This window comes from Procambarus clarkii, chromosome 50 (assembly GCF_040958095.1).
Source record: "Procambarus clarkii isolate CNS0578487 chromosome 50, FALCON_Pclarkii_2.0, whole genome shotgun sequence".
Classification (NCBI taxonomy): Eukaryota; Metazoa; Arthropoda; class Malacostraca; order Decapoda; family Cambaridae; genus Procambarus; species Procambarus clarkii.
Window position 1 is genome coordinate 6,610,624 of NC_091199.1, and position 20,080 is coordinate 6,630,703.

General features: G+C 45.7%; 1 protein-coding gene across 3 annotated transcripts in view; it reads right to left on the reverse strand.

The window, feature by feature from the left end:
- Positions 1–20,080, reverse strand: part of Cwc25 (CWC25 spliceosome associated protein homolog) — a 73,348-nt gene that overhangs the window by 12,567 nt on the left and 40,701 nt on the right. For all 3 annotated transcript variants that reach the window (XM_045732103.2, XM_045732102.2, XM_045732104.2), the window contains exon 6: positions 16,645–17,312. In XM_045732103.2, coding sequence (XP_045588059.2) covers positions 16,645–17,312 — 668 coding nt within the window. The remainder of the gene's footprint in view (positions 1–16,644; positions 17,313–20,080) is intronic.

Sequence of the window (20,080 nt, forward strand, 5' to 3'; positions counted from 1 at the left end):
AAGGATAATATTCAGAGGTTGAAAATGGGAAATAGATTCACGGAAGATGAAAAGGAAATGTGTGAAACACTAAACGAAAAGTTCCAAAGTGTGTTTGTACAAAATGAAATCTTTAGGGAACCAGATACAATAAGAATTCCAGAGAACAACATAGAACACATAGAGGTGTCTAGAGACGAAGTGGAAAAAATGCTCAAGGAGCTCGGTAAGAACAAAGCAGCTGGCCCAGATGGCGTTTCACCATGGGTTTTGAGAGAATGTGCATCTGAGCTTAGCATTCCACTTCACCTGATCTTTCAGGCATCCCTGTGTACAGGAATCGTAGCAGACGGGTGGAAACAGGCTAACATAGTTCCAATCTACAAAAGTGGCAGCAGGGAAGACCCCCTCAATTATAGACCTGTATCATTGACAAGTGTAATAGTGAAAGTATTGGAAAAACTAATCAAAACTAAATGGGTAGAACACCTAGAGAGAAATGATATAATATCAGACAGACAGTATGGTTTTCGATCTGGAAGATCCTGTGTATCGAATTTACTCAGTTTCTATGATCGAGCCACAGAGATATTACAGGAAAGAGATGGTTGGGTTGACTGCATCTATCTGGACCTAAAAAAGGCTTTCGACAGAGTTCCACATAAGAGGTTGTTCTGGAAACTGGAAAATATTGGAGGGGTGACAGGTAAGCTTCTAACATGGATGATAAATTTTCTGACTGATAGAAAAATGAGGGCAGTAATCAGAGGCAATGTATCGGAATGGAGAAATGTCACAAGTGGAGTACCACAGGGTTCAGTTCTTGCACCAGTGATGTTTATTGTGTACATAAATGATCTACCAGTTGGTATACAGAATTATATGAACATGTTTGCTGATGATGCTAAGATAATAGGAAGGATAAGAAATTTAGATGACTGTCATGCCCTTCAAAAAGACCTGGACAAAATAAGTATATGGAGCACCACTTGGCAAATGGAATTTAATGTTAATAAATGTCATGTTATGGAATGTGGAATAGGAGAACATAGACCCCACACAACCTATATATTATGTGAGAAATCTTTAAAGAATTCTGATAAAGAAAGAGATCTAGGAGTGGTTCTAGATAGAAAACTATCACCTGAGGACCACATAAAGAATATTGTGCAAGGAGCCTATGCTATGCTTTCTAACTTCAGAATTGCATTTAAATACATGGATGGCGATATACTAAAGAAATTGTTCATGACTTTTGTTAGGCCAAAGCTAGAATATGCAGCTGTTGTGTGGTGCCCATATCTTAAGAAGCACATCAACAAACTGGAAAAGGTGCAAAGACATGCTACTAAGTGGCTCCCAGAACTGAAGGGCAAGAGCTACGAGGAGAGGTTAGAAGCATTAAATATGCCAAAACTAGAAGACAGAAGAAAAAGAGGTGATATGATCACTACATACAAAATAGTAACAGGAATTGATAAAATCGACAGGGAAGACTTCCTGAGACCTGGAATTTCAAGAACAAGAGGTCATAGATTTAAACTAGCTAAACACAGATGCCGAAGAAATATAAGAAAATTCACCTTCGCAAATAGAGTGGTAGACGGTTGGAACAAGTTAAGTGAGAAGGTGGTGGAGGCCAAGACCGTCAGTAGTTTCAAAGCGTTATATGACAAAGAGTGCTGGGAAGACGGGACACCACGAGCGTAGCTCTCATCCTGTAACTACACTTAGGTAATTACACTTAGGTAATTACCTGATACACCATAAACCGATACACCAATTACCTGTTGACGGACGGTTGAGAGGCAGGACCAAGGAGCCAGAGCTCAACCCCCACAAGCACAACTAGGTGAGGACATATATTGTAAAAGCACAAGCCGCCGACTAGTGGCAAAGAGCACTACGCCGGCCAGGCAAAGAAGGCACAAAACTGCATCAAAAGGCCCACCTCGACAGCAAAACCACAACATGTGCCAAGACCCAAAAAGCTCAGTCTGCAAGCCAGGAAGACCCCGGAACCCCAAAAGGCAGAACCGGGTCACACGAGGAAACAAAGTCCCCTGAACCCACAAAAGGGGGCCCAAGAGGAAGAAACCTCCAGAACGAAACCAAGGAACCCAAAGGAACCCAGAATCGAACCAGGGGGAGCCCAAACCACCACATTTGCCGGCGGAGAACACCACTAAAAGGCAAAGCACAGACCCCAGCAGAACGCCCTGGGAAAACGGTCCCAACAGACTGAAAACCGAGGGGCAAGGTGTGGGAGCAAGCATACCAGCCAGGGGCACTGAGCCTAAACCCAGAGGCTCAGACCCAAAATCAACACCCCAAACGTTCCCAGAGGAACAGGAAACGGCAAGAAAACACCAGAAAAACAAAGAAACGACAACAGGAGAACAAAAACCCTGCAAATTTTTTGAAAACTCACCAGAGACGCTCGCTCGCACACCTAGACGCATGTAAACAAACCGCAACGCCGCCCTGGTGGCCACGCCGGGAAACCGGCAGACGAAAATGGCCGCCAGCAGGGGCTGTGACTGACGCTTAATACACAAAAACACGCCAGCAAATGTGGGAAGCTAGCAAACTGGAAGGGCGAAAAACGACGCCCAACAGCAGAAAAACCCCTGAAGGGGCAAAACCGCCCCAGAACTGCTAGCAGGCAACCCCCACAGCCCCGGGAACCAACAACAGAGGCCCCGGGGCAGAGCCGTCCTCCAAGCCCTCCGCCCTTAAAGAAAAGCAAGAGCCCATGGGAAAGGCAACAAGAAAGGGCCGCTGGTAAGACCCAGAAGCCTTGGCAGGAGGCACAGGCTCAAACCTCCGTCCCCAACCCGAACGGGGCATCCCCCGAAAACCGCCCGAGTCTCTGCCGCAACTGAACCCCGCCCCGACCCCGAAACCCGCAGACGGTCCGGAGCCGGGAACATGGAGAGAAAGGGGCGAGCAGCACCTAACCAAACGGGGCGGCCACGGGGCATTCGAGTGGGAAACCAACCTAGCATGTTGCAGCAACCTAACCTAGCTTGCAACACGGATGCCGCCTGTACTCTGAACAGTAATAACAACAGGAGAGTACTGGAGAACAAGCAGAGAATCACTCGCAAGACTCCGGGTCAAGGTGTCAGTGACCCAACAGGCAGCATGACGGAGGTAAAAATGGCAACTGTCACCCGGAGACAAGGGAACAGCAACCAACGATCCCGTTCAAGACGGGTTGGAACCCGGAAGACACATTCAATGGTCCCCCGAGCCCAGACAGGGGTTTCCAGGGCCCGTAGGGTAACAACTACGGGAAGCCCGGGCAAGGTGTTGCTAACCGGTTAAGAAACCCAAACATAACAAGAGGGTAGATTACAGCACTGAAAACCCCCGAGACGTGTACAAGCACGGGGGCCTAGCAGAGGGCCGCCAAACACTACCAGTGGAACTATAACCACCTTAGGCAGACCCCCACCAGGCATGAAAAATGAAAAACAAAAGAAAAACCCCGCAAAAGTACACCGTCTCCAGAGGCAACAGAAACCGGCCGCCGCTTAGGTGGCAGGCTGCGCAACACCTTGACGCCCTAACCAGCACAATACCAATCCCTACCCAGGGCCAAACAAGGGCCCCAAGCCCCAGCTGGCCCCAAGGGCGAGGCAAATGCCGAGCAGCAAGAACCTCTACGGGAATGGTTCCCGAACGCCCCAGGGAAGATAACCCTGTTACGCAAGGGCAGTACTCACAGGGCGCTTAGGGAAGTCAGCCACTAAGCACATGCAGCCCCGGCACTGATGAAGTACTCCTGGCCACCGCACACCACAACACACGGCAGTGAACGCCACACAAGGCAAACACCGCCTAGGAAACTGAGGCCAGAGAAGCGTCAATCCCGGTTGACATTAGCGAACGAACTGGAGCTTGGCAGCCGGCGCGGTAGGTCCGGGGCTCCCCCCTCCCCCTCCCGGGGTGGGGAGGGCTGCGCGGACGATCGGCGCGGCAGTAAAGTGTGATGTTTGCTTGTTTCCTTGGGATTGTAGGGAGTTTTCTACCTCTCTGTTCGGTTTTTGTTGTAGTTTCTTACCATGTGGGGTTTGTTTTGTTACGCCTACCTTTCTGGGTGCCTAACCCCGGTCGATGGCAGATAAGGAAAACCCCCAACCATATGGGGTTTTCCAGGGCCATTGCTCCCTGAAACCTCTCTGAAGGGGCCAGGTTCTGGCGCTGGTCCCTGGTAGGTCTGAACTCCTTAGCTAATGTCCCGGTCTAACATAACATACATTAGCCCGATAAGCTCCAGGGAGCCGTAGGGGCTCCCCACAGAAAAGGAGATGGCTGCAGTCGAACAAAATATTCCACCAGGGCCAAAGAGCAGAAATCCCCAAGCCAGATGAGAGCAGGAAGCACACCGACCCGACCCCCAGGGGTTAATGCCAACAGAAACAAAGCATGAAGCTTATGGAATGGGGCGGAAGGGACATTCACCGCGAACACAAGCTGGAGCAGCACCACCAGCGCCATACGATAAGAGGCAACGGTATGAGGCACAAGATGATTGTCCAGAAAGAGCGAAGAAAGAAAGGACAAGATAACCCAAATAAAAATAGAAGACAACCTACGAAGAGAGAGGAAAGGCAAAAAGTATGTCACGAGACTCCATACTGTCACAGAGACAAACACTGCAGGTGGGACACCTTCAATGAAGCTACCTGATCACCAAACAAGAGGCGATAAACCCACGTCAAAGGCCCAGACGCAAAAAGCGGAGTAGTTGATCAAATCAGCTACTGTAACGAACGGGCCCCCGGGTTCAGACACCAAGCAAGCAGCTCCTGAAACCAAGGCTGGGCCGGCCACCATGGGGCCATAAGGATGACTCTTCCCATAGAAGGACTCCAACCGAGCCAGAACCCGAAGCACCAGCTGGACCAGCGGGAAAGAGGTAAAATGAACCTCACCTCGACCAGTCCTGCCGAAAAGCATCCATCGCCACAGCACAGCAGTCGGGGAAGGGCCCCACATATATCGGGAGATGCCGGGACCACACCGAGGCAAAGTAGTTCACCACCGGGGGCCTGTACGTCGGCAGAGCCAACTGAAGGAATCGGCGTTGGGGTCAACCGTACATTCCATAGACAGGGAAATAAACCGTGACAGGCCATCCGCTAAGACGTTGGACACTCCTCAGATGTGAACTGCATGGAGAGCTAAACTCAGAACCCAGCAGATGAGTCACCCAAGGCGACCAGCCCCAAAGAGCCAAGGATCGAAGAGAATCCCTGCAGTTCAGACAAGGAACCACCAAAGTGCAGTTTGAATGGAGCCAGACTGTAGAGCCCCAGTGACCCGAACCCTCAGTAGCGAAAGTCAAACCACCACAAACTCCCGCACCATGAAGTGCGGGAAATGAAGTCTCACAAGTCAAGCCTGGCCTCGGGCTGGGCTTGGGGAGTAGAAGAACTCCCAGAACCCCATCAACCAGGTATCAACCAGGTACCATGCTTTGAGCCCAACAAAAGGACGGAGCCCCACCACCCTAGGCCGGTCTGGTGGACACTGGTCACAAAGCCCCAGCCAAGAGACAAGGCATCCATGAACACATCGAGCAAGGTATTGGGTAGGCGCCACGGCACTGAACCCCGAAAAACCTCCAGAAGCCAAAAGAAGATGTCGGTGATGCAGTAACTAACAAGGCCCACGGGGGGGGGTGAACCCAGCGGTCGCGAGACAGGCAGAAGGGACATGCCCAAAGGAACCAGAACAGATGCTGAAGCCAGACCCGACCTGGCGGGTAAATCAACTGCAGACTGTGCACAATCTCATAACCGCTTGAGCAACTGCTGAGTGACCCTGAACTCAGGAACAGCAGGAGGCGGGACTGCAGCAGCAGCAACGCCACAGGGGGGGAGGGGGGGGAGACACGGAAGTGGTTCAAGAATCCTAAACGAGGCCCAGCCAGGTCCGAACCTGGGGATGGAACCAGATGGAACTTTCCCCAGTTCATCAGGAAAGAATCACCCCTCTGGCAAGCAGACAAGCAGATTGGCTGGGAGCCCACACTAACCAGTCGTCGAGGTAGGCCAACACCCAAACACCTAGCAGACGTAGATGGGCCACCACAAACCGGGCGAAAACACAAGATGCCAGAAGTCAGCCAATCGGAAGGCAATGAAAATGAGAAGCACGCCTCTCCAACACAAAATCTAACCAGTACCCAAACCCGGGATGAACCAGGACGACAACAGGCATCCCAGAGGGCCATAGACACCATCTAACAACCCAGCCCCAAAAGAAGCCGGATCTGGGACAGAAAGGTCATTCGGAAGGAGGGGCAAAGAATCCAGCAGTTCAGACGGGACAAGTCCAGAATGAACTGAAGATCCGCACAGTCCCGTTTCGGTACTGGAACAAGCAGGAACCCACTTGAGGGACGAGGTTGTTTTGATCATGCCCAGGCGCACCCACTCTAAGATGACCCCACGGGGCACAGGGAAAAGAAGCCAGTCCAAGCCTCCGAGGAGGAGGACCCACCCAATACTACCACAGGCTGGAAAACACAACCCGAAATGCCCACAAATCGTGGGACCAAGCATGGGCAAACAAAGCCAGCCTCTTCCCCATCGCTCCGTCAACAGGGCGACCCAGGAAGGAGTCGGCACCACCTCAGAGCCAACCAGTGAGCAGAGCACTGCACCAACCAGACAAAGGCAGCCCCAGAGGAGGCACCGACACAGAAGCTGGCATCAAAGGCCCACCTCAACAAGCAGAAGCTGGAGCCCTGGCATGACCACACAACCCATGCCAAGCCCCAAGAGCAGTCTGCAAGCCAGGAAGATCCGGGAACCCCAGAACACTCCCAATATGAGGACGAGGTGCTAATGCCAGGTCGCACAGGAGGAAACCCACCAAGGGCCTCACCTCAAATGATATGGTGGAAGTGCTGATAGTCAAAATAGAGATCCTAAATGTAGTTGTTGTCCTTGTATACAAGTCACCGGAGGCAAACCCTCAGCAGTTTAAAGACCAACTAATGAAAATAGAACACTGCTTGGAAAACCTCACAAATCCAGCTCCGAACATCATCCTGCTTTTGGACTTCAACCTGCGGCACCTGAAATGGAAGCACCTGGCTAATACAGTAATATCAGAAAGAATACCAGGAAGTAGCCTAAATGAACAGGCACATGCAAATGACCTGCTACGGATGTGCGATAGGTTTGCCTTAAACCAGCAAATAGTAGAACCAACTAGGAAGGAGAACACGCTGGACCTCATTTTCACTAATAATGATGAGTTGATCGGGAACATAACGATTACAAATACCTGTTACTCAGATCACAACTTAACACTTTGGCGTACCCCGCGCGCCACCCCTCAACTGTGCGATTTGGATCCCAGGGTATCACGGGAGCGCGCGTAAATTCTGAAAAGTGTATACTCTCTTCAACTTTGTCACCTTAATTCTCGTCCTACGAGATTAAATTCTGTATCATTGTGTTCGCAATAGAATTCTCTACAGCACTAAATGCATATAAACTCCAAAAGCCCGGCTAATTACCTGCAGCAAACAGAGAAAGTGCAAACGAGTTACCCAGGAGCGCGCAAACGCAATAAAATGTTTTCACTATTTTCACTCTGGTCACCTCAATTTTCGTCCTAGGTCTTTCATTTTGGTCTCAATGGGTTCGCAATAGAATTCCCTAGAGGAATATTAGCATATAAAATAAAAAAACCTGGTCACTCTCCAACCGCCGACGAGTTCGAGACGAGCTACGCGTTAGCCGCGAGTGAGCGCTCAGACGCCTTCCAGCTACACTCCCAATTACCGCCCTTTTCAAGCCTTTCTTTCGCAATTTTCTTCCTGGAAGGGCCTTGTTCATGATCACTATCCATCGTGGAGTAAGCGTAGATAGTTTCTAAAGCCGCAGTAAGAAATATATCCACGGAAAATAACCGAAATGTTCACACGTTTGAGATGCGAGGGGAGGCGACATTGGTCACAACAGTGGAGCGAAAACAATGGGCCCACGGCGTGTGCCAAGCCGCCTGAGGGCCACGAGGCTCAACAAAGAAAATAAGAAGACATCGGCGCGCATTTTAAAACCAGTCCCAAAAAAATCGGATAAATACCTGATTTTTGGCAATTATTTAAAGTGGATGACGCAATGCTGCGTCATCCCCAGCATTACCGACAGTAAACGGATGACGCAATGCTGCGTCATGCCCGGGCGAAAGTGTTAATTGAAGTTCTGACAACCATGGGGAATGGATCTTCAAAACCAGACCAGATTCCCGGTGGAGGAGATTTCAGCAAATTTAACTTCAATAATAAACAGATAAACTGGGAGCAAATAAACCACGACTTCACAGAAATAAACTGGGAAGAACAGCTAGAAAATGCAAACCTGAACCAGTGCCTGGAAAAAATAAGCTCAGTAGCACTAGAAATATGTTCAAACCGCATACCCCTAAGAAAAAAGAGAAAGAGATGCAGATTGGAACGGGAACGTTGTTCCCTATATAGGCGAAGAAAACGAATCGCGGAACAACTTGAGAGTCGCACCCTATCTCAAGAACGGCAAAGAAGGTTAGGTAGAGAAATAGAAACAATTGAACTCAAGCTACAAGAATCATACAAAACCCAGGAGAGGCAAAGAGAGCAAAAGGCCATCAGTGAAATAGAGAGAAATTCGAAATATTTTTTCTCCTATGCAAAATCAAGATCAAAAACCACATCTAGTATCGGGCCCCTACGAAAGGGAGATGGAACTTTCACCGTTGGCAACAAAGCAATGAGCAAGTTACTGAGGACGCAGTACGACTGTTTTCAGCGAGCCATTAAACACACTAAAGATTGATAACCCAAATGAATTTTTCATGGATATGATACCAACATCAAATCATATATCAGACGTCGCCCTATCCCCACTAGATTTTGAAGAAGCCATAAACAATATGCCTATGCACTCTGCACCAGGCCCAGATTTTTGGAACTCCATATTCATCAAGAACTGTAAAAAACCACTATCGCAGGCCCTTCACATTCTGTGGAGACAAAGCCTAGATACTGGTGTTATACCTGACATACTAAAAACAGCAGAGATAGCACCACTCCATAAAGGAGGAAATACGGCAGAGGCAAAAAATTACAGACCGATAGCACTAACATCGCACATCATAAAAATTTTTGAGAGAGTGCTAAGAAGTAAGATCACAAAATACATGGAATCACAGCATCTCCATAACCCCGGACAACATTGTTTCAGAACAGGGCGCTCTTGCCTGTCGCAGTTGCTGGACCACTATGATATGGTATTAGATGCTATGGAAGACAAACAAAACGCTGATGTAATTTACACAGATTTCGCAAAAGCTTTTGATAAATGTGACCATGGTGTTATTGCACATAAAATGCGTTCAAAAGGAATTACCGGGAAAATAGGCAGATGGATCTACAATTTCCTGACTAACAGAACCCAATGTGTAATAGTCAACAAAATAAAATCCAGCCCATCAACCATGAAGAGCTCAGTCCCCCAGGGTACTGTGCTTGCTCCAGTACTTTTTCTCATCCTCATATCGGACATAGACCAGAACACAGCCTATAGCACTGTATCATCCTTTGCAGATGACACTAGGATTTTCATGAGAGTTGGCAACATAGAGGACACGGCAAACCTCCAATCAGATGTAGATCAGGTCTTTCTATGGGCTACAGAAAATAATATGGTGTTTAACGAGGATAAGTTCCAGCTCATGCGCTACGGAAAAATTGAAAATATAAAAACAGAAACCACGTACAAAACTCAGGCAAATCATAACATAGAACGAAAAGGCAATGTAAAGGATCTGGGTGTACTCATGTCGGAAGACCTTGCCTTTAAAGAACACAATAAAGTAGCCGTCACAACTGCAAGAAAAATGACAGGTTGGATAACAAGAACTTTTCACACTAGAGATGCTATACCGATGATACTTTTCAAAACGCTCGTGCTCTCTAGAGTGGAGTACTGCTGCACAATGACAGCCCCTTTCAAAGCTGGAGAAATTGCTGACCTGGAGAGCGTGCAGAGATCCTTTACTGCTAGAATCCACTCAGTAAAACATCTAAATTACTGGGACCGACTAAAGAGCCTAAATCTGTACTCCCTTGAGCGCAGGCGGGAGAGATACATAATAATTTACACGTGGAAAATAATTGAGGGGCTGGTCCCAAACCTGCACACAGAAATAACATCACATGAGACCAGGAGGCATGGCAGGATGTGCAGAATACCCCCGTTGAAAAGCAGAGGTGCAACAGGTACTCAGAGAGAGAACTATCAACATCAGAGGCCCGAGACTGTTCAATACGCTTCCACTACACATAAGGGGCATAACTGGCCGACCCCTCACAGTGTTCAAGAGAGAACTGGATAAGCACCTCCAAAGTATACCTGATCAACCAGGCTGTGACTCATACGTCAGGCTGCGAGCAGCCGCGTCTAACAGCCTGGTTGATCAGTCCAGCAACCAGGAGGCCTGGTCGATCAGTCCAGCAACCAGGAGGCCTGGTCGACGACCGGGCCGCGGGGACACTAAGCCCCGGAAGCACCTCAAGGTAGCCTCAAGGTAAGGTAAGGGCCACCCTAACCTCCACAAGGGAAACCTGAGAGGATGATAACCTCCAAAACAAAACCAAAGAACCCAAAGGAAAATGGAAACGAACCGGGGGAAGGTGGGGGGAGCCCAAACCACCACATTTGCCAGTGAAAATGCACCACGGAAAGGAAGGGTCAGAAAACAGACCCGAAAACTGAGGGCCAAAGGCATGGGAGCCAGCAGAGTATGCAGGGCACGGGCACAGACACTGGGCCCAAAACCAGGGCCCAGAACACACAGACAAAAAACACACACCGGGTGAAAAGACCAACACCAAAACGTTCCCGGAGACACAGACAGGGCAGGAAGCCCTGAAAGAAAGAAGAAAACAGAGACGGATGAGAGGATAAACTCCAGATGGAGAGGAAAAATTGTCCCCAAAACACAAGCTCACACGCCCAGCAGTCACATGTAAACAAACAAGCTGCAGCGTCACCCTGGTGGCCAGGTGGGGAAGCACCCACATAAAAGAAAAATCCTGCAAAAGCACAACAACAGGAGGAACAAGGAATACAGCCATTGCTAGGTAAGCGTACTGCGCAGCACCTCGTGCTCCAACCAGTAACAACAACATTTTCTATCCAGGGCCAAACAAAGGCCACAAAACCCCAGCTGGCCCCAAGGGCGGGATAAATGCCAAGCAGCAGGAACCCCAATGGGAGTGAAGGCCTGAAAGCTCAAGGGAAGGCAACCCTAGAACCAAAGGATAGTACTTACAGGACGCTTAGGGAAGGCAGCCCTAAGCGCATGCAGGCCCAGTACACTATGTTACTCCTGACCAACATGCCACAAACAGCAGGAAACACCACAAGGGCACAAAAGCCGGCAGGAAACCGAGGCGTATATTATATAGCGAAACTAATATAGCGTATATCAGTCCTATAGCTCTAGGACTAGGAAAATATATATATAGTTTATAGACAGTACATCAATATGTATAAGAATTTAATGTTGCTTGTCACTGTCTTTGATACTGTGTCCCTTTTATAAATCTTATTCCCTTTGGAAATTGACTTCTATGGATTGAGGAATTAAGCGGAGGGGTTCACAAACAGTCCCATCTAATAACAAGGCTATGATTGAAATAAGAAATGCATCATTTGGCTACCTTTCAAGATAAGATCTGTTGTGCTATCTGACTAGGACTTGAAACAAATAAGATGATGTTCTGGCACTGAAGCCACAGGAAATCTGCTAGGTAATCGATGGAGCTTCCTTAGTCCAGCCTGGAATGGCCAACAGAGGTGTACTCCGTATAAAACTCAAAACCTTAATTTGGCATAACCACATGATCTCTGACTCTGAAGTAAGGCATTTTTCAGACTATTCAAAGCTTTATTAGAATTCTAAGCTATCACACTCAGTTGCCGTCCAAGGTAAAATATTCAACAGATGAAGCAATTATAAACTCTGCATTGAATGTAATAGCATACCTCTGGCACCTGAACCTGGCCCCTCACAGAGGTGCAGAGAGCGAGTAACAGTCTATCATTCCATTGGGAAAGCATCCAGAAAGTCAATGAAGCTTTACAGATAACTGCATGGTTCACAGAAAATGAAGCATCAAAACAACCAAACAATTCCATAAGCAGCCCATCCTCATAAACAAAGCCCAAAGTCCATTACAAGCACCTGCCAAACCCCATTTGTGAATGAAAAATGGCATACAAACGACTCACAACTGATGACGTTCAAACACTTTCGGAACAAGTGCTTCGCTGATGACTTTCGTTCAAACTACAACACTGTAAATGCTTCACTCACATACTACAAATACAAATAATCGCCAACAGAACCTACACACAAAACCTTACCTAACTAATGCTTAGATATGCAGTATGCTAATATATAACATTATTAATATAATGTATATTTGAGAAAATTCCTATTTTGAATAAGCAGCATGTTAGAATTTATGAATGCATCTTTGGGATCGACCACTGGATGAAATCAACTTCGTCTGAGGACGGGTTGCCGTAAAAAATTAAAATAAAAGTATTGGTTCACTCAAAACTAGCTCAAACCCTCTGAAGTTAGTGCAAATAGCCACCACCAGGCAGTCCAGGCCCCTGTCTACAGCAGACTCCCTGAATCAGTTCTGGACCCGACGAACAATCCATTGATGAACTGACGAACCTGAAAGGGAAGGGAAAATCGAGAAGCCATTGGGGCTCCATCAGAAAGATGCACGTCATTAAATTGAACACTGGGTTTCTCGGGAAACCCTTGGTGGCGCCCTGAAGCTAAATGACCATTATTTACCGGGAAGGAGGAGAGATGTTACTAAGATGAGAAAGAGTGATGTTTCCATGTTTCCTAGCCAGGAAACATGGCTCAGAGCAACATAAGACCAACAGGGTCATTAATCAAATAATGAGCTGCCAAAACCCCCGAGCCTGAAAATCAGCTAAAGACATGTTAGAGAAGACTGCCGCCAATACTTGCGAACTGAGGGTAGACCACAGGCTAGCTAGACTTAATGACACTGTAGATGACCTCAGAAATAAAAGCCTTGCAACAGCCAAGGAAATGAGGTCAACAACAATGCATCATCCAAGACAGAATTAGTGGCCTGCAGGTAACTGTGCAGAGCCATCACTGGACATAACAAATTATGCACCAACCATGTATCAATACCCAAGGAAGCCCCTCCAGAAGGCAGCAGACTCATTCTTCACTAGAAAAGAAGTCTGTAGATGAATAAAATGCTCATCAGGTCAAAGAATCAGCAACCATACCCCTGGAGAAGAACATGAAGGTCACCTACACGGAATCTGGAGCAAGAGGAAAGAAAAACATTGCGAAAAAATATCTGGTCAAAGGGGAAACCGTGAATCATAGAGATGAGGAGAGAAACACCAAAACCCTGTCAAGAGACCAGAATGGTTGAGGAGAAGCTAGAGTGGGCTGTTGGCGAGAAATACACGAGATAAACTGTAGAATGGTGCCGAATCTACACCAAATGCAAGCAATAACGATTCCGCCAATGCTGCACGTTAAGAAGCAACAGTAATGGGCTCGTAGTTATTCCATGACAGGCATCAACAAAAAGAACCATTTGGACAAACTGAAGAAGGCCAATGCAGAGACAGGAAAATATGAAACAAGTGCCAAGAAACTTCCTATTATCACTGCGAAGATTGCAGGCAAGATACCAATAATCCAGCTACCTGCTCGCCATACAAATGTGTCAAAACCTGTGTCAAAAACTTGTCAAAAACTCCACATGAGTAGAACAGATCAGCCCGAACCAGCAAGGAATGCCGCCAGGCTGATCCACTGATAAAGGTGGAGCTGAATTAAAATGCTCGAGTTTGGACACCAAACTAGAGGAGCTGGAAACCAAGGCCAAGTTGGCCACCAAGGAGCCAGAAAGATCACGTTCACCCAGTACAACTCCAGACTGGACAGGACCCTAAGCAAAAACTGAACCAGGGAAAAAGAGGTAATGCACCTCCTCAAAAAGTTCAGTTGAAAGTCATCTACCAAGTAAGCCTAATGATCAGGGATTGAAGCCACACAGTAGGGAAGATGCTGGTTCCACATTAATGTAAAGAGGTCCAACTTGGGGCAACCGAATGTCTTGCAGACCCAATGGAAGATTACGTCATCAATGGTCCACTCTGTGGAAATGGGACGGAAGCGAGATACAGGTAACCCCATTCATTACAACATTGGACATGCACTACAAGTGAACCACATGGAGAACAAAACCCCAAGAATTCAAAAACCAAGCTTCTCAAAGTGTTCAGCTCCAAAGGGTAAAGAACCAAAGTGATCCTCCCCATTGCAGTTCAGGCAATGAACCTCCGAGATGCAGTTGGAATGGAGCCAGAACACAGCCCAGATGAAGCCAAACCCTCCTCAGAGTATGTCACACAGCTGCAAACTTGTACAATGTACTGTGTGCTCAATGGAATGGTCCAGAACACTGACCTTGGATGACCTGGCGAGCACTGGTCATGAATCCCAACCCAGAGCTGAGGTGTCTGAGACACATCAAGTGATGGTGAAAGATGCATGACCAGTACTTTCTTGTACTTTCCCACCTATTTTACAGCAGACATAACCCACACCCGAGGCATGTCATACATAAGGGAACGACCGAGTTACAGGTAAGAACAATAGTTCATTAACAAAATGAAAATGCCCCAAGAACTGGGAAAGGAATGATAAACTTTCATATCGATAGAAAGGTTTACTGGAAACTGCTGTGAAGCTAAGCCAACTGAGAAATAAAGATGAAGGCTTCTACCACACCACCTGCCTAAATAAGGTAGGTTAACCACTGGACTGGGCTAACCGAGAAAACTCTGATTTTTTCGTACCCATTCAAAATGTGTGCGCAGTTGGTTGTGTATGAAACAGACTCTTAGGACCTCCAGCGAGAGGCAGCCATCTTTGAAAAATTTCCCAGAATGCCCTAGGGCTGCTGGCTGGATTAATACCGAGTGTGTAACAATGGGTGGCGCACTCACCTCTGGCTCCCAAACACCTGTCCGACGCGGTGTTGAAAGATCGCGCCCTGTCAGTGAAATTCAAACCTTATTGTTTGAAGAACATAAGGGTCCTGTTATTGGTGAAGCTAGGCGCAATAAGGACATAACACAAAGGTCAGATGCAAGTGATACAGCACTTATGAGGACGATACAATTTATATAGATGATACATTGACGAATCGTTTTCTGTATTCAGTGATGATGCATCTGATAAAAGTAGCATAGATGAACAGTGTTAGCGGCTTTCATGGTGGTGTTTTCCATAGATATTTTCAAGAATAGCTGAATCTCTTCCAGGCTGACGGACATTCTTTAAGGCTAGCTGAATTTCTTCCAGAATGCCAGAATCTCTTCCAGACTGACAGACACTCTTCGAGGGTGGCTGAATCTCTTCCTGTGTGGAACCTTACAAAGTGATCTTTTCCTATAATCTTTTCAATACTACATTATGCTTTACAAGCTTGGCTACATACCACCTACAAGTACTAAAGCCAAGGGTGCACGTGAGTGCGTTATGTGTAAGCACACAGAACGAAGAAACAGTAAACGAAAATCTCTCTGTATCTGGTGCAATGAGAGCGAAGGCGCGCTGTGAACCATGGACTACTTCGTTGATTATTACTCACTTCCGAAGTACTGAGTGTGTAATACAGTGTGTTACTGTGTAAATAGTGTGTGAAACTGTACATATTGTAATTTTAGTGAATTTTTAACAAGTGGTATTGCGACAATAAACATTTATTGCGGACACATTACTGACACATGTATCACAGTTCCATGGAACATTATGAACATTCTACTGTATACATATTGTAAAGGACACAAATATGCATCATATATGATAAAAAAATAAATAAAACTGCATTGGAAATACATAGAACAAATAATTGAAAATATATTTGTGGCAACACGCGGTGCTTGAATGGCCCGCGCGACCATGTCTTGGAGCTTCATACACGGGCGACCAGCCCCTGATGAGGTCAGAGCGTACCTTGTTCACATCCCCACATCCAAAGTAAGTGGAATTTGGTATTTATTTTTACATAGTCATGATCAGGGAAGGGAATTTATCATTTTACAACGAAAAAAAAATTTGGGGGGAACACTTGATTTCATGCGCACAGGGGAAATTTCACAATAAACTTGGCACATCAGTGGTTAAAAGAACCTCACCGTCAAGATTACTTAGGGTGCGAGAAAGTCTCACCAATGTACTGTAGAGTATGAGGACCTTGCCTCCTATACAAGTCAGGGTATCAAAATAACTTGGCTTATGAAGAAATGGAATATAGTTCATGAGAACTATATTCCATTTCCATAGTTTATGCAACAAGTACCAGTTTATTCAGAGATGATGGTTGTTAAACACAAATTACTCTCTCATAAGAGTTTCACGTCAAATTCCATACTTGTACTTAAGCTGACATTCTTACTCTCTCATACCATCTGATAATTCCATGAAAGGCTTGTACTATATAACTGTTGCAGATTAATTAATTAATTAATTAATTAATGGTACTTAATACAATACAAGATTTACCTCATGAACTTTTCCACTGATTCTTCCATGTTTTCTTCCTTCTTTCTTGCTTCTTCGTACCGCAGAACATTCTGTTTCCTTTCCTCGTCTCGTTTCTTTGCCGCCTCCATCATCTCTTGCCTCTTTATCTCCATTTCCTCCTCCGTTAATCTTTGTTTACTTGTTCTTGCTTTACTTGCGTTACTTTTGCTTCTTTCCCTACTCCTGCTTCTACTTACACGTTTATTTCCAGGGTGTCTGGGTGAACTATGCCTTCTCTTTCTCTCTCTATCATTACTTTTATCTCTTTCCTTTCTTTTTTCCATTTTCTTTTCCCTTGATCTTTCTCTCTCTGCACTCCCTTCCCTTCTATAATCCCTGCTTCTCTCTCTTCTATGATCCTGCCCTCTCCTTCCTTCATTGTCCCTACTACTCTCTCTCGCCCTATGTCTCTGTGACTCTTTATTTTGAGAGCGATTCATGTCTCTATCTTTTGTTTTCGCTTCATCTCTATCACGTCTGGATATGCTCCTATCTCCCCACCTTTTCTCTTCCATGTGTCGGTGCTTCTTATCTCTGTTGGGGCTTAACTTATCATCACTGTCATCATCACTGTCTTCTTTCTTCTTCTTTTTCTTCTTGGTCTTCTTGGAGCTTTTCTTCTTCTTTTCTTTGACATCGTGTTTTTTCTGGGAATGCAATAAATATAGTGAGCTATGCAATTTAATATATATTACAATAAATATTCAAGCAGTTCTGCTTAACAATAAAATAATAAAGTGATTCAGAATGGGTACATTTTGGCCTGTATTGCAGAGATGAATTGGTAACTCACTCTCTTGGTATTTAGATGGTAGTCTTCCAACAAGAATTATTAAGAAGATCATCTAACATGTCTAATAAGTCTTTATGTGCAGCTTTGTTGGTATCCAATTAGTGGCTTATTAACAAGAATCATTAATGAGATTGTTTAAGATTTCTTATAAGTCTGTATTTACATTTCTGTTTGTGTTACATAAGAACAAAGGTAACTGCAAAAGGCCTATTGGCCCATACGAGGCAGCTCCTATTTATGACCACCCAATCCCACTCATATACATGTCCAACCCACGTTTGAAACAATCGAGGGACCCCACCTCCACCACGTTAAGCGGTAATTGGTTCCACAACAATTGGTTACTGTGGAAGTTTATCCTAATGAAAGGTAAAGTCAAAGTTTAAGGTAAATATAAGAAAGGTTAAGTCAAACTCTCTATGTAATAAATAGGGAGTTCTCCCTATTTATTACATAGGGAGTAATTGGTTACTCCACTATTACAGTAGTTGCAAAATATGTAGACATTATCGTATTAACATGTGATAATGATTTCTCTTTAGCAACAACAAAAATCAGGCTTTCAGTTAATATGAAAAAGCCACTTTCAGGAAAGACATTGATGCTACCTAAGGCAAGATCACTAAATGTTGTATTGGAAATAACCATGACACTGTAGTGAGGGCAGAGTGATGATGACCAAACCACAACTCTGAAGATGAACAAGCAACAGTGTTTCACACAACTTGATAATGGTCCAGGACGGACAGAAACGTCGTCGCTTCTCCGTCTTCCGAGTTGTGGTTTGGTGATCATTTCTTCAGCCACGTTATTGTGACACACTGTCTGCAAAGAGCAGTAATATTCTGCATTTACACAGCACATATTTTGAACAAGTGAAAAGATGCTTGTGCATCCCATAGCACCCACTGCTGCTGCCCCTCTGGGAAGAGCAGAGATGGTCATCAACAGTCAAATTGTAGCCATGAAACAGATCTAATACAGCATACCAACAAGTGTGTGTGCAACACTCCTGTAGCCTGGCCATACTGCTACTAGCAAGATACAAAAGAAGCATGCAATTTACCCGAGCCTACACAGAGTCCATTCTTAAACATTCAAAGCCTTTCCAAGGCACTGTTGCCATTACAAGGACCACCAAGTAGTGTTCTCACTAACTTGTTTGATGTACAATATTACTATTATTTTGCAATGTTAATGTGCAATGTAACATCAATTAGCATATCTACAGGATGTACAATCTGCATCAATGCTTATGACAGACAGCTCACAGTGGCTGTCTGCCATAACTTGTATACACACCAACTGAAGGGGTTCTGGAGATCAACTGGGATGTTCTGGAGGGGTTCTGGACTGGGTTCTGGAAATCAACTGGGAGGTTCTGGAGGGACCCCAAACTGGAATGTTGGGCTCCAGTTTAAGGCCTCCGGAACGTCTCGGTGAATCCAGTAGAATTCCGGGTTGGTTGACTTTTAGTCCATCATGGTTGAATCTGTTAAGGCAGGCATCTGGGAATCACCAGAGCGCCTGGTGATTCAAGTCACTCCATTGCCTCAAAATTATCTTCAATAAGGAGAGCTATTTGATACCCAATTTGAGCATGATCCATGGATTATGGATAAGGAATTTGAATATTGCAAGCACCTTGCAAGCATAAATCCACTTATCTCAGGCATAAAATTGGGCTTGAAAATCTGTTGTTGAAAAACAGAGGTGCAATAGGTACTCTGAGAGAGAACTCTATCAATATTACAGGCCAGAGACTGCTCAACACACTTCCACTACACATAAGGGGACTAACTGGCTGACCTCTCACAGTGTTCAAGAGAGAACTTGACAAACACCCCCAAACGATACCTGATCAAACAGGCTGTTATTCATACGTCAGGCTGTGAGCAACTGTGTCCAACAGTCTGTAGTCACAAGGAAGAGTTCGAGTTTGAGAGATTCCAGTCCAGTGCCAGAATCAACACAAAGTAAGGTAACAACAAAGCCTAACTTATTCAGCAATGCCAACTCACAAGCCAGGGCCAGCAGGTAAAGTCAAAGGAGGCCCAAAAGAGGCTGTCATCCGACCAGGCAGACACCGATCTCTCGAGACAGGAGCACCTGAAGAGCCACAGTAGTGAATCTAGTTTAATTTCTGGGTATGAGATTTATCCAGTAGGGGAGTGCATGACAGTAGCAGGTGTGAATGGTCCAGAACACCAGCAAGTCTCTGAAACCAAAATGGATAGGAACATGCCAATAGCCATCCTGGAGGTCCTGCTATGGTGGTCAAATATGTATATTATTATTTATGCTAATAAAAATACAATAATGTTTTGAGAAAATATAAAACTGATGAAAATAATATGCACCAGGAGGGTTCAAAATAAAAAAATTATGTTACAGAGAAAATTCACTGTAAATACAGAAGAGTGCACATTACTCCAAGACACACTTATAGTCACAACTTTCCTGTTTCCCACTTTCATGGGTAGAGGTGGCATCACCCCCCAAACATAAAAGTGAATGAACAAATCCACAAGGGCCATGACGAGGATTCAACTCCTTTTGACCATGTTGTAGCTCGGTCGATTAAGGCAGCATCTGGGAGGCTCTCTGACGCAGGTTCGAATC